At 43.2% G+C, this 13,398-nt stretch overlaps 1 protein-coding gene across 6 annotated transcripts in view; it reads left to right on the top strand.

Annotated features, from left to right (window-relative positions):
- The window catches only part of Tp63 (tumor protein p63), a 202,726-nt gene that overhangs the window by 172,143 nt on the left and 17,185 nt on the right, over positions 1-13,398 (top strand). For 3 of the 6 annotated variants that reach the window (XM_038345216.1, XM_038345220.1, XM_038345219.1), the window contains 6 exons: positions 3,285-3,471; positions 5,262-5,377; positions 6,633-6,742; positions 7,343-7,467; positions 9,421-9,503; positions 11,617-11,753. In XM_038345216.1, the coding sequence (XP_038201144.1) occupies positions 3,285-3,471; positions 5,262-5,377; positions 6,633-6,742; positions 7,343-7,467; positions 9,421-9,503; positions 11,617-11,753 (758 nt within the window). Of the gene's footprint in view, positions 1-3,284; positions 3,472-5,261; positions 5,378-6,632; positions 6,743-7,342; positions 7,480-9,420; positions 9,504-11,616; positions 11,754-13,398 lie in introns of all 6 variants that reach the window. The other 3 variants (XM_038345215.1, XM_038345217.1, XM_038345218.1) reach the window with 1 other exon arrangement.

The following is a 13,398-nucleotide window of genomic DNA, read 5'->3' as shown; positions in this document are numbered from 1 at the left end:
AGCATTGTTTTCTTTCTTTTTTGGTTTTCTAAGTCTGGGCCATAGTCATCTGTAGAAGGCTTGGAAGTCATTCCCTCGTCAGTGTGAACATGTATGGGTTTGGCAGATGGCTTGGCATTGGCCATGGAGTGCAGGCCTCATTCCTTGTGACTGGTGTTCATAATAACTGCATCATGAACTTTCTTCCCTTTGTAATACCTAAACAATTACAGATACTGAATCCTCTGGCCCCAGGGGTGGGGGTGGGGTGTTCCGATAAGAGGCAACCTCTTCCTCATAGTCTTGTGAGAAGATTCCCTTTCTATTGACAGCGCTCATTATTTAAAGTCGGAAGCTAGACTGCCTACTTACCTCCCTGAGGATGAGTAAGGGTCCGTGCTTGATGAAGCCTCAACTTACTCTTTTCTTTTTGTGAACCAGTTGTTTCCTGTATCCCAGGCTACCCCTAAACTCCTCGTGTAGTCAAAGATGGCTTCCAGTTTCTGTGGTGCTGGGGAGTTAAACTAGGCAATCATTATGTCAGCCGAGCTACTCACCTGCACCTACACTTTCTTGGTTATGTTAGTCTTCGCAGCTTCGTTTATAGTATATTAATTACTACCGTGGATAGTCACTTTTAGGAACCAGTCCTGTTCTTTCTGAACATTTATTCTTCTTTTTCTTATAATCCTTCTCTGCTTGCACAGAGACCGTGGTTGCCTTCAGTTGTTAGCCAACAGACTGATCTTTAGTCAAGTGTCCTAAGGCTCCGTTTGTTTTCCAAAATATGGGGAAGGATTATATAAAATATTTCTTGTAGCTGAAACACAAATAGTTCTGTTGATTTCGTTGGAGCTTTCCATGAAGTTGAGCTATTAATACGCCCTAAAACAACGTGTCTGCACAGTCGTCATTTAAGAACACGAAAGCATGGGCTAGAGAGATGGCTCAGTGGTTAAGGTTTCTTTCAGAGAACCTAGGCTCAAACTGTAGCTCACAACCGTTTCTAACTTCAGTTCCAGGGAATTCAACGCTCTTACACAGACATGTGTGCAGGCAAAACACCAATGCCCATGAAATAAAAGTAAATAAAATTAAGAACACAGGAACAAAAATTATTCATCTACTTTTTGTTCAGTATTTTAAAGAAGAAAGTTACTTCCATGGTTGATTTTTGGCATGCTTCCTTTTCTTCAAGCTATGTAAAACCTTTTGACTGTTTTCAATCCCTTGGCCTGTGGACACAGAGGACTGATTTTGCGATACCATTTTAGCACTAGGAAATTATAACTGAGAGCTTCATATGCTTGGAAGAAAATGAAGTATTACTTTAATAAATATTCTGTGTCAAAAGAAAGTGATAAAGCCATTTAAATCTTCTTCTTCTTCTTCTTCTTCTTCTTCTTCTTCTTCTTCTTCTTCTTCTTCTTCTTCTTCTTCTTCTTCTTCTTCTTCTTCTCCTTCTTCTCCTTCTTCTTCTTCTTCTTCTTCTTCTTCTTCTTCTTCTCGTCCTTCTTCTTCTTCTCCTTCTTCTCCTTCTCCTCCTTCTCCTCCTCCTCCTCCTCCTCCTCGTCCTCCTCCTCCTCCTCCTCCTCCTCCTCCTTCTCCTCCTCCTCCTCCTCCTCTTCCTCCTCCTCCTCCTTCTCCTCCTCCTCTTTCTTCTTCTTTTTGGTAGGTGTTGTCTCATTAGTCATAGTCATGGTGAGTCCTATCAAAAGGAAGTCCTTTGTCATTCTGACTGCTGTTCTGTCCTTTCTCCCAGGGAGGAAGATGCTGCCAGGGTAGGTCTGCCACTTTCAGTGTTTACCCTCTGTTTGGATCTGTGTTACTAGGTGCCCACTCTTGGCCCGGATTTCTAGTGCCTGGGTGGTTTTACCTCAGCATTGGAGTCAGTCGGAAGGCAACGAGAAGGCACTGACCCAGGGAGCTGGGACGATAAAGTTTAACATGGAGTTAGGACTAGAAAGAGCAATTTTTATTCTGAGTCAGAGGTAGCTAGAGGAGGTGATACAGGTAGGACTTTGTCCCCTTAAGTCTTCAGCCTTTTAAATCATAAGTTCTAAGCCTGCTCATCACCAGGGCATGCATTCTCCTCGAAGAAAATGAGTAGGAAGGAAAAGTCCTCTCACTCGTTACTGGACAGTTCTGCATGGCTGCATGGGTTCCCGCTAGAGCCCTGACTAGCTGCTTCCTATTAGGCTGGCCATTTGAGTGAGACGATCAAATGCTTCCTGCTGCATTCTGTGTGTTGTCTCTTTCACTGCAGAACCAGACAATAAGGATAGAACTCGGGGTTGGGGGGAGCTCTTGTAGCTCTTGTTTTAGCTACGGATCTCAGACAAAATCTTTTCAGTATTGCCAGACTTAAAACCAAGTTCCACAAATACTAATTCCTATTAATCTCTTATAAGGTATATTATAGTCTGCCAACCATAAAGCTTGAAACATTTTTTTTCCTGTTTATCTCTGGTAACCAGTGAAGTTGTTCATGGTGTTACTGTGGTTAAGATTTTTATCCTAGAAATTCATACAAATGTTTTAACCATATTTGCTCACCCTTCCCCAAGTCCTCCCAGATCAACTCTTTCTTCCTACCCACCCAACTTCCTGAGCTATTTCTCTCTCCCTTTCAAACCCATGGGGTCCAATTGGAACTCCCAAACACTCGAGTGTGGTGCCTACTCTGGAGTTTGGCCCACCTATCAGAGGCCATATGCTTAAAAAAAACTGACCCTCCCTCTCCCAGAGGCTATTAATTACCAATACCTTGGGCCTTTTGAAAAAGTCATAATACTTTTTAAACCCCTGGGAACTTTAATTTCCTCAACCAAAGATGGGTGGGTGTGGGGTTTTTTTTTTTTTTTTGGGTGGTGGAGAGCCAGGCATTGTGGTATAGGCTCTTATTCCCAGTCCCTGGGAGGCAGAGACAGGCAGATATCTGTTGAGTTCCAAGCTAGCCAGTCAGTGCTATATAGTGAGACCTTGTTTAAAGAAAAAGAAAAAAAAAAAACACCTGAGAAAGAGAGAGACAGAGAAACAGAGAAAGCACTAAAGAAACAACAGTATAAATGCACTATGTTTTGGAAACGAAATTTTATTTAAAGTAGCAAAAATTATCGCTTTAATTATGGATACTGATTAAATGTAGCTTCCTATTACAAAGTTACCCCATGCCACGCTTGTGATAGTGAGAGCCTAGCACGTGGCTACACAAACGACTGTGGTTTGCTTGTTCTGATCTGAAGTAACATCTCCTACCGGTTCTCTCTCCCTTCCACCTGTGGGCCCCTCTCCTCTCTAAGCAGTATTCCACGGAACTGAAGAAGCTGTACTGTCAAATTGCAAAGACATGCCCCATCCAGATCAAGGTGATGACGCCACCCCCACAGGGCGCTGTCATCCGTGCCATGCCTGTCTACAAGAAAGCCGAGCATGTCACTGAGGTCGTGAAGCGGTGCCCCAACCACGAGCTGAGCCGCGAGTTCAACGAGGGTAAGAACAGTGGGGCCCTGGATTCTGTTCCTGTCCAGTCAGGCTCCTTGATGGTAAAGGTGCTGCTTCTGATTTCAGATGAAGAATATTGATAAATTGTAACTTTCACAGTAATTGAACTACTTAATAATTTATTTGTCTGTATGAGAAAATAGGAACATAATAGCATGGTAGTTGTTGTGGCTCTCATATCCTTTGACTTGGGTGTCTTTCCCTGAGTGATATTTCAAGTTTAGAGAAACTGAAGGCAAGGAAGACTGGAAGAAGAAACGTAAAAGAGCTGGTATCATGAACAAATGAAAAGGTAAAAGAAGAAAGAAGAGTAAAAATTGAGGAGGGAAACAGTAGGTTAGAAAAATAAATAAATAAAAGATGCAAAACAAATGGATAGTGGAAAAAAAGACAGGTTTCCAGGAGGGGTCTTGGGGGCTCCCTTTAAGTTCGGTGCCCATGTGTAATGTATATCCATCTTTGGAGCCCCAAATCTAACCAGAATGTTATAGAAGTGGTGAGTATTCCCAAGGGTTCACATAGATCTGGCATTATGGGTCCATGAGGGGCAATGAAAGCAAAGAGTGCCGGAAGTATAAAGGAATCCTCTGGGGGCTGGGAGTGCAGGGGGGCTGGGGTTTAGAAGACTTCACAGAAAGCATTGCAAGTATACAGGTTGGAAGGCAGCTGGAATGTGTGAACATGGGGCACAGAAGGGATTGCAGAAAAAATTCATAGAAGAAGAAAGAGCCTGAATAAATATTTAGGAGAAAATACAGCCAATATCCAGGCTGATTTTTATACAATAATTTCTAGTTTTGTCTAAATGGCTGCCTTATCCATATTTTTGTGTCTTGCTTTGTGATTAATAATATACCATAAAAATATCCTATACATGCAGGCTTAACCCTCAGTTTGCCTAAATACCAGTGTTCCATCAAAACAACAATATTTTGGAGGTTTCCTTCATTTTCAGCATAATATTGTTGAAATAGCCAGTGCTGCAGAGAATATGTTGATATTCTTAGCTTTTTACTTTTGTTGAATAGTTTTTGTAGACTGGAACTTGATACCTCAAGGGTAAAGATTGCTTTATGGTCCCTCTCAGAACACTTTCTTTTGGAGCATTGCCAGACATCTCAATTTTATAGCTTTGCTTGGACTTTTTGTAAAACCCGCTCCCTTTTCTTGTCTCCAACCTGGGACTCTTTCAACGCAGTAGAGCCAGAAAGTTTCTTAGCTTTATGACTAAATCCAGGTCTAAAGATGGATAGGAGAAAAAATAGAGTTCGGCAGTGCTCACCACCTTCTAGTGTTGGACCTGCTTTGTTTGAAGCAGTGGGGCTCAAACCCAGGGCCTTGCAAGTAGGAGGCATGTGCTCCTTCACTGAGCCATCTGCTCGGCTAATTTCTTCTACTTCTCATTTTGTATTTTTTTTTTTTTTTACCAGTTAAAGGCTTAGGCTGAACTTCTTTGTTTGTTTATTTTCCATTTCCCTAGGAAAATTCTATGCAATGGATAAAATCAGAGATGTGGCATACGGTTCTAGGAAAGCTTGGATAGTTAATCTTTAGTTGCAGAACATAGAACCGTCCCTAGACATTGATCATCACAAAACTCTGTGTTGGTGTAAAGTGTTAGGTGTCATCCATGGTAGGCACCTGCAACAAGGTCTGTCCTTTATGACACAGAGGGTTTCCTTGGTCACTGCTATCATTCTCTCTATGACAGTTCATTTCATAGTCTTTATTATTATTAGGTCTGTAAACTAACTATTTTGTCTTTCTCTGACTTACAGGACAGATTGCCCCTCCTAGTCACTTGATTAGAGTAGAAGGGAACAGCCATGCCCAGTATGTGGAAGATCCTATCACAGGAAGGCAAAGTGTGCTGGTCCCTTATGAGCCGCCCCAGGTAAACAAGCAAAGCAGGGCAGAGGAATACCACACATTTGGTAACATGCGGGATTTAGCGTTTATCACTGTGTTCACCCTTGCCACCAAATACTTCCAAAACATTCTTTTAATATATCTTGTTCCCATGTCACCCCTTTCAAAATCCTAAACTGGGGAGAAGGCTCAGCCATTAAGAGCACTTGCTGCTTTTCCAAAGGCAAGTCAGTTTCCAACTCCTTCCCCACCAAATACACAGGGTTCCTCACATCTGCCTGGAACTCCAGTTCCAGAGGATCAAGCGCCCTCTCTGGCTGATGGGGCACCAGACACACATGCCACAAATGCATCATGCAGACAAAATGCATAAAATAAAATTGAATACATCTCTTTAAAACCGTGGGTGCGCACTGAATTTCCTGGCTAGTAGGGTTCTGCCCGTGCTGCCTGCCTCACAGCTCAAGGTTGGTTTTGTAGTGTTAGCTGGATGGCAGGGAACTGGTAGTGGATGCAAACAAATGCTGTGTGTGTGTGTGTGTGTGTGTGTGTGTGTGTGTGTGTGTGTGTGTTTTATAGTAGACTGTAAATGGGTGAAGCTACGGTACATTGTTTAGCTGGTTTCCCTGAACAGATGGAACATTTATGAATGTGTGTGTGAAGCAGAATGGAGCGGTGGAAAGCATGTAGTAGTAGCTAGACTACAGGAGGAACAAAGCCGGGAGCTGGGCTTGACTCACATACTATGTGACTCTGTGGGCTTGATTCGCCTTAAGCGTAATTGAGCGATTTAGATGATTCAATTCCTGGGGTGTTTTAGCACTAGGATGTCCTTCATGAAGATGTACATCCAAACTTAGGTAATATTATTTTATCTTCACAATGAAAATATGCTTGAATTATTGCTGCTATTTTGGGCATTTAAAAAAAAAAAAAAAAAAAAAAAAGCTCGCCTTTCCCAGAGATGTCTGTGTTATAGACTGAAGTGAGTAATTTGAATTAGCTTGCAAAAGAGCAGGGTCGACAAGCAATGATCCGGTATAATGAATCCATCTGTTGTTCCAGTGTTGGGAACATTAGTGTGAAGGTCTCTTGAAAGCAAGGCATAGAGGGCTCTCCAGTGCATTATACAATATCCTTTCTGAGATAGAAACAAGCCGCTAGGAACAAGAGTTCTTCCAAAAGGGGGCCGAGCTGAGATGCAAAAGCGTCAATTCACACCATCGTTGGCGCAAGTTACATCACATATGGACATACACTTTTCTTTTCCTCCTGCCCAGGTTGGCACCGAGTTCACCACAGTCCTGTACAATTTCATGTGCAACAGCAGCTGTGTCGGAGGAATGAACCGCCGTCCAATTTTAATCATTGTTACTTTGGAGACAAGAGAGTAAGTGCCGTGTGTGGGACTGTCCACCCGACGGTGAAGGAGAATCCTGAGCCCTCTCACTACCTCTGCATACCCCCTCCCCTGCCCCAGATTTGGTGCTTTGTCCTATAAATCCACTGTAAACACTAAAAGATCTGAGAAAGTGGAGGCAGAGAAGGGTGGGTCAGGGAAGGGGGCTGGGAGCCAAGGGGCCTTGCAAGTCACTTCAGACCTGAATACTTGACATCTGACTGGAATTGTTTCTGATAGACAGTGTTTGTTTTCAAGTGGCCCCCAAGGCATTTACTGGTTTCCTTGAGAAGTCTGAGATGCCTGAGGTGATTTTATCCTGGGACATCCCCTGGCTTAACTCAAGTTTCCTTCAAAATATGTAGCTAAATACAGCTGTTCAGCTAATGGCTCAGAGGGTCTTTGCAAAGCGAATGGAATGTTCTTTATTTGTATTGCTTGTGGCATGTACACGGTTCTGTGTTCTGCCAGGTGCTTCTGGGCGCTTGCTCTGAGCAGCCATGCTGAAGGGCGTGAGGGCACACGTATGAGGGCCGACGTCAGGGAAAAGATACCTGTAACTTTAACCTGTTGTTCTTCTCTAATTCCTAGTGGGCAAGTTCTGGGCCGACGATGCTTCGAGGCCCGGATCTGCGCTTGCCCTGGAAGAGACAGGAAAGCCGATGAAGACAGCATCCGAAAACAGCAAGTTTCGGACAGCGCAAAGAACGGTGATGGTACGAAGCGCCGTAAGTAGATGTAGTGGCCAGATGGGGCAGGTCAAGTCTTCTCCAGATGTGGGACTCTACAAATAAGATTAGGAAGGCCATGTGAGGAAAGCTGTAAGCTTTATGAGCGAGTGTGACCTGAGCTCTCAAAGAAAATAGCATCCCACCGGACCTACCCTAGGGTACTCTACCCGTTGCTTAAACTACAACTGTTGCTTGGAGATCTTAGCGGGAGATTACTTGGAATCTGATGTCCACTCCAGTAGCATCAACAACACCTGGAAACTGGGAACATGCTCGGGCTCTAGACTTGCTGTTTTTGATGTCCCAGCGATCTGTGTTTTGTAAGCCATCCACCTGGGTCGAATGTTACCTAAAGCTGCAGGTGTCGATTTCTCTTTCAGTTATTAAGCACGGGATTAAAGTGGTACCTGTTTTCCTTGGGGCTCTAAGGAACAGCACCGTTCGCAAATGTATTTCCTTAAGCACAGTCCAGGGATGTACAAATGTGGTCCCACTGAGCCTAGACAGCACATATTGACCAGAATGGGGCCTCAGCCACCTTAACATTTGTTACTAAATTTGGATTCTAATTAATTCTATTTTTTATTGGGATATTTCAAGAATCCTGCAGTACACAATTTTGAAAGCAGAAGTGCTGCCATCATTAGAAGGGCTTCACGTGACCTGTGCTGGGGTGTGCCTTCATCTCAGTCACCTCCACTGAGATGTCCTGATGGCCAGCGGACAATATCTGCAAACCATTGTTCACATGTACCGCTGACGTATAGAGAAATGCTGTTCTAGAAAGCACTTTGTATAAATGTCAATCCAATGGCAGCTCACCAAGTTAGTTTGGGTTTCTTAAAGAGAGATTCTACTCTGTGCCCCTGGAAATCTCTATATGTACCAGGCTGGCTTTGAACTCACATCAACTCTTCCCCCGTTCAGTAGTCTATGTTCTGGAATTCCAGGAATAAACAGCTATGCCTATTTTAAAATATATCACAGTACCACAGTATTTTTTTTTCAGGCAGGGTTTCTCTGTAGATATGAAGCCTGTCCTGGAACTAGCTCCTCTTATAGACCAGGCTGGCCTCGAACTCACAGAGATCCACCTGCCTCTGCCTCCCGAGTGCTGAAATTAAAGGCATGTGCCACCACCGCCCAGCTTGAGGAGGGCTTAATCTTACTACCTATTAGTATTTAGATGGATTAAAACTTGATCTGTTCTTCACAGGAGAACCCATCACCACTAACTTCCAACTTCTGAGCGTGATATGTTTTTCTGCTAGATTCCCTCAGTCCCCATGACAACTCCTCAAATAACTCAAATGTGCCATATATACATATTCCCATTCTAACTGCTCTTGCGCCTGCAGCTAGCATGGAGCAATAGCGCAGCCTATCTTGGGGACTCTACTTACCAACAATTTAGTGGTTTATAGTAAGAACAGAATAGCTGAGCTTTGATGGAAAGATCATTTTCACACCCTGGATCCTAGCTGATTAGAGATGCTAGGTTAAAAACCTTAGTGATTTCTCACTCGTTGATTCCCCCATTTTACTATGGCCAACACAGTTCCTGTAACATGCACTTATAACTCTTTAGGAGATGCATGATCTGAACCATAAAAATTTTAAGAAACAAAAAACGAAAACAGCATTTCCTTTTTCTTAACAACCTTTCAGAGACTAATGTAGGGAGCACATACTCTGAATGCCCTCCACCTCCCACGAGAGCATCCTGGGTTTGCCTTCTCTATTGTGTTTTCTATCTTTCTCCCACCTTCTTACTTTATGTAAAAGCAACTAGCATCAATTGATGGGTACTTAGGACAGACATCCCTCATCTTCCATGTTGCTAGGCAGTTTCTATTTTGTACATATCCTTAGAGATCAGATTCAATGCATCCACACTTATACATTCTCAGAATGAAGCTTATGTACTTCTTCCTCCAGCTTTTCGCCAGAATACACACGGCATCCAGATGACTTCCATCAAGAAACGAAGATCCCCAGATGATGAACTGCTCTACCTACCGGTGAGTCACCTTGAATTGTCAAGTCGCTTCATTTCCCCTTCCTTCAGCGTGCATATCTTAGACAGTCCTCACCCAGTTCCTCGGGGAAAGAGGGAGAGAACCCTCCCTCACCTGGAATAAGAACAACGGGGACTTAGATGATGTAGCGTGTGAACAACCGCCATGGATTTCTCCCGGTGCTTCGGCTGAAGGTTGGAAGTCTGAGGCCAAGGTCAACTTGCCCTTGATTAGGTTCTGGGGAGGACCCTCTTCTGAGATGCTGCCGTCTTCTGCATATTCTCTTTCACAGGATAGAAAGCTGCATAGCTCTCTGAGAAATCATTTACAGGGCCACTAATCACATCCACCAATCTCGACCTTCGCAACCTAAACAGCATGCCAAGGGCCCCATCACCCAACACCACCACTTGGGAATTTCGGAGTAAAACACATGAAATGTAGAGAAGGGAAACACATTCAATCATAGTGGCAGAAGGAGGTATCAAATAAAGCAAAGATCTTTTCCTTTTTAAATCATGACGCGATCCTTTCCCTTAGAATATATTCATATTGTGAGTTCTACTTCATCGCTCTCCCATTCTAACAAAGCCACCCCCATAACAGGACATTTGCAATCAAATATTTAATTCACATATCTTTATTTGTGACAGAGCATTGCCATTCCTGAATTTTTGTCAAAAGCAATTCACAAAGTTGATAATGCAGCCACCAACTGTTCCATATTCAGGGTACACTAGGGTCATTTGATACATGTTTATCATATGTAACAATCAACTCACAGCAATCTGCATGTCCATGTCTCTAAACATTCACCATTTCTATGTGCAGGGAACCTTTGTTTTCCTTTAGGGAATGTTATAAACAAAGCCAAGCAAAGCAGAAGCCTTGTGAAGAGACAGAAGGCTTGACCCAGTTCTTATGTAAGACTATCCATCCTTTCTACATGACTATCCATCACTAATGAGATCACGTCATTAGGTTATGGCTAGCATTCATTGGGTTCTTACTACCTACGGTGGCTATTACTGTTCTTCTTAAACTTTGTAACTGACACAGGTGACAGTGCCAGGAGCAATGACTGAGCTACCACCCTGGGATTAGAGTATAAGTCGCTCAGCAGGTTCATTCCGGTGTGCATGTCACCTCCCCAGTCTTCCCAGCCCTGGCTCTCAGAGAAATCTGACAGGCAGTCAGCTGAGGTTTCCAGTCTTGCTTCTAAGGCTACAGATAGAATGTGGATGTTTTCCCTCCAGGTGAAACATTACACCTATACTATACTAATATTTCATGGAAATCCCAGTGTGCCATCATGAAGGAGCTACTGTGATGAGTTGGATCTAAAGTAGTGAACAGTTTGACAAAAATCAACTTAACACGATGAGAAAGGCCATGGAATCAATTCAAGTTGAGTGGCCAATAGGCCAGTTCTCAAGCAATTATAAGAAAGGATGAATGTTTGCCTTCCAAACATTTACCTTAAACTGAGTACCTAGCACTTCCAAGGTAATGAAGTTCTTAGTAGAGCAAGGCTGAAGAAACACACGTGAAGGAGCAAATGTGGGGAGAAGAGCAGCCCTAAAGTCAGGGAAAGAAGAGACGAGAGCAGGCTAATAACAGCCGAGGAGAAACTGGGCACATCTGTCGTTTGTGCTCAGGTCAATGACGGTGGGGCAGATACGCGCATAGGTCTAGAATGCAGCTGACATTCACTCCCAGGGCCCCGGGGGTTCTCCAAGTAGGCTGCTGCCTTCACTCTAGCCCAGCCTTGTCCTCAGTTAAAACAAGGTCATTCACAGAAAACACAAAAATATGAATCAGATGGGCATAAGTAGGCTGGGGAAAGAACGCTAGTTCCCAGCATGAAGGCATAGACAGGCGCATAGCCTCTTCTTGCTCACCTTCAGCTGGGAACTTGTATACAGGACTTAGCTCATCTGTCCCTGTGTGTGTCTCTAACTGGCTGAAAAGTGACAGCTATACAGGTTTTCAGGTTGCAAATACGTGTTAGTGAGGAGATGTATTTACCAGTACACAATCCGCAAATAGTGAGATGCGACTGAGTTTTGCCTGGTCTGCAGCTCTTTATCCTCCCCGTTTTCTGGGTTCTGTCTAGGTGAGAGGCCGTGAGACTTACGAAATGCTGCTGAAGATCAAGGAGTCCCTGGAGCTCATGCAGTACCTCCCGCAGCACACGATCGAAACTTACAGGCAGCAGCAGCAGCAGCAGCACCAGCACTTACTCCAGAAACAGTGAGTGTGCCACCGTCCTTGCGGAAGGCATGAGCAAGGGGGACTGTCGGCTGTTCGCATCAGTGGCAGGCTAATGGCAGAAGCTGACGCTGACACTGTGTGGTCCATAAGAGTTTAGACGAGCTGGTTTGGCCTCGTTCTGTGTGCCGTGTAACATCTGGAGTTTTCGCTTGTGTTCTATTACAAGCTCCCAGCTCATGATAACACTTACTAATACTCTGTTCTAACAGCTTATCATTTTCAAAACCCTTCCCTCATCACAGAGGATTGGCATGTGTATCTCCTAAGATACATGCAATCCCTTTTGGGGTACCACTATAGATAAAGAGGACCGAGGAGGTTTTCGGATAAGGAGGTGAACTGTTTGCCTGCTGTGTTAACTAGGGTTCTGAGACCTAGCCCTGTTCCTGGAGGGATGTCTCAGCGCAGGACAGAGTCATATCAAGTTTCTATGTTTTAGCATCTTTGTTCTGAACTATCTTCCAGTAATACATTTTCAAATAAATGGGAAAGGTTTGGCAACCTTATTAGCATATGCATACAGTCTACTTATGTGTTAAGTTTCACCTTTCCACTCAGACCTTTAGTGTTAATTTTTTTGTTACTAACAAGAAGAAAATAGCTCTTCTGAAAGAATAGGAGATTGGCCAATCAGAGCTCTGCTTATAGCTATCTTTGGGTGCTTAAGTACTGTCCCTTGTGAGTTTAATACACTGCATATTAGTGCAGGTGTTGCCACAGAGTCTCGGTAGATAAATGTCTATACTATATTTTCAATCTACTGGAGGAATTTTAAACACTCAACCTTTCAGGACAAAATGAAGAGGTATCAAAAAGTACCTTGACTGAGGAAAAAAGGTTTGTTTACTATTCTTTTTAAGCTACATTGATAATTTAGTCTAATAGTCATATGGTTTGACCATAGAAGATCTTTAAAATAGAAATGTAAGTGAGCAAGAAATACTAGTTCTTTTCTGACATTATTGACTACTTTTACATAAGATAAAAAAGGAAGCACTTAAGCAATATAAATGCTGCTAGGGGGTCTAGATCCATCTCTAAAAACCATAGCCGACTTCTGAGTGGGGAACAGCAGAAGCTTGGGAAATGAGCATGCCCCCTTCTCAGCTGAAAGCTGTTGATAATGTAAGACCCTTTTGACTATCGCATCTCACGTGGACGTTTTACAGTTCATAACTATCATTTGTTCTGAAGGCCAGACATAAAATTCGGTCAAGTGATTTCTTTGAGATACAGAATACTCTACAGGAAAATCAGAACACACAAAATCCTCACTGGCAACAATATGTATTCTTTTGGATATCTGACATCAGTGGATGTTAAGATAATCACGTATAGATTCCATTTAGTTCGCTTAAAAACATGCAAAGGGCATCAAAGGAATGCACCGCTGAAACACAGTAGACAGCAGAGGAATAACTAAGAGTGCCTTCCTCTGAGAATTGCTTCCATTTCATTCTCAAAACATTTAGCTCAGCCAACACCAGTAGGATGAGGATTGTATTATATAATAATGTGTTGTGTTGAACTAGTTCTGAGTCGTCAGCTCCAGACATTGTTTTTCTCGCTAATGAAGAAAGAACCATCTAGTTCAGGGACTAGTAAGCATTCTCTTCTTCTGAAG

Source organism: Arvicola amphibius, chromosome 10, assembly GCF_903992535.2.
Source record: "Arvicola amphibius chromosome 10, mArvAmp1.2, whole genome shotgun sequence".
Lineage (NCBI taxonomy): Eukaryota > Metazoa > Chordata > Mammalia > Rodentia > Cricetidae > Arvicola > Arvicola amphibius.
The sequence above is the reverse complement of the archived record's forward strand: the minus strand, read 5'-3'. Positions and strand labels throughout refer to the sequence as shown.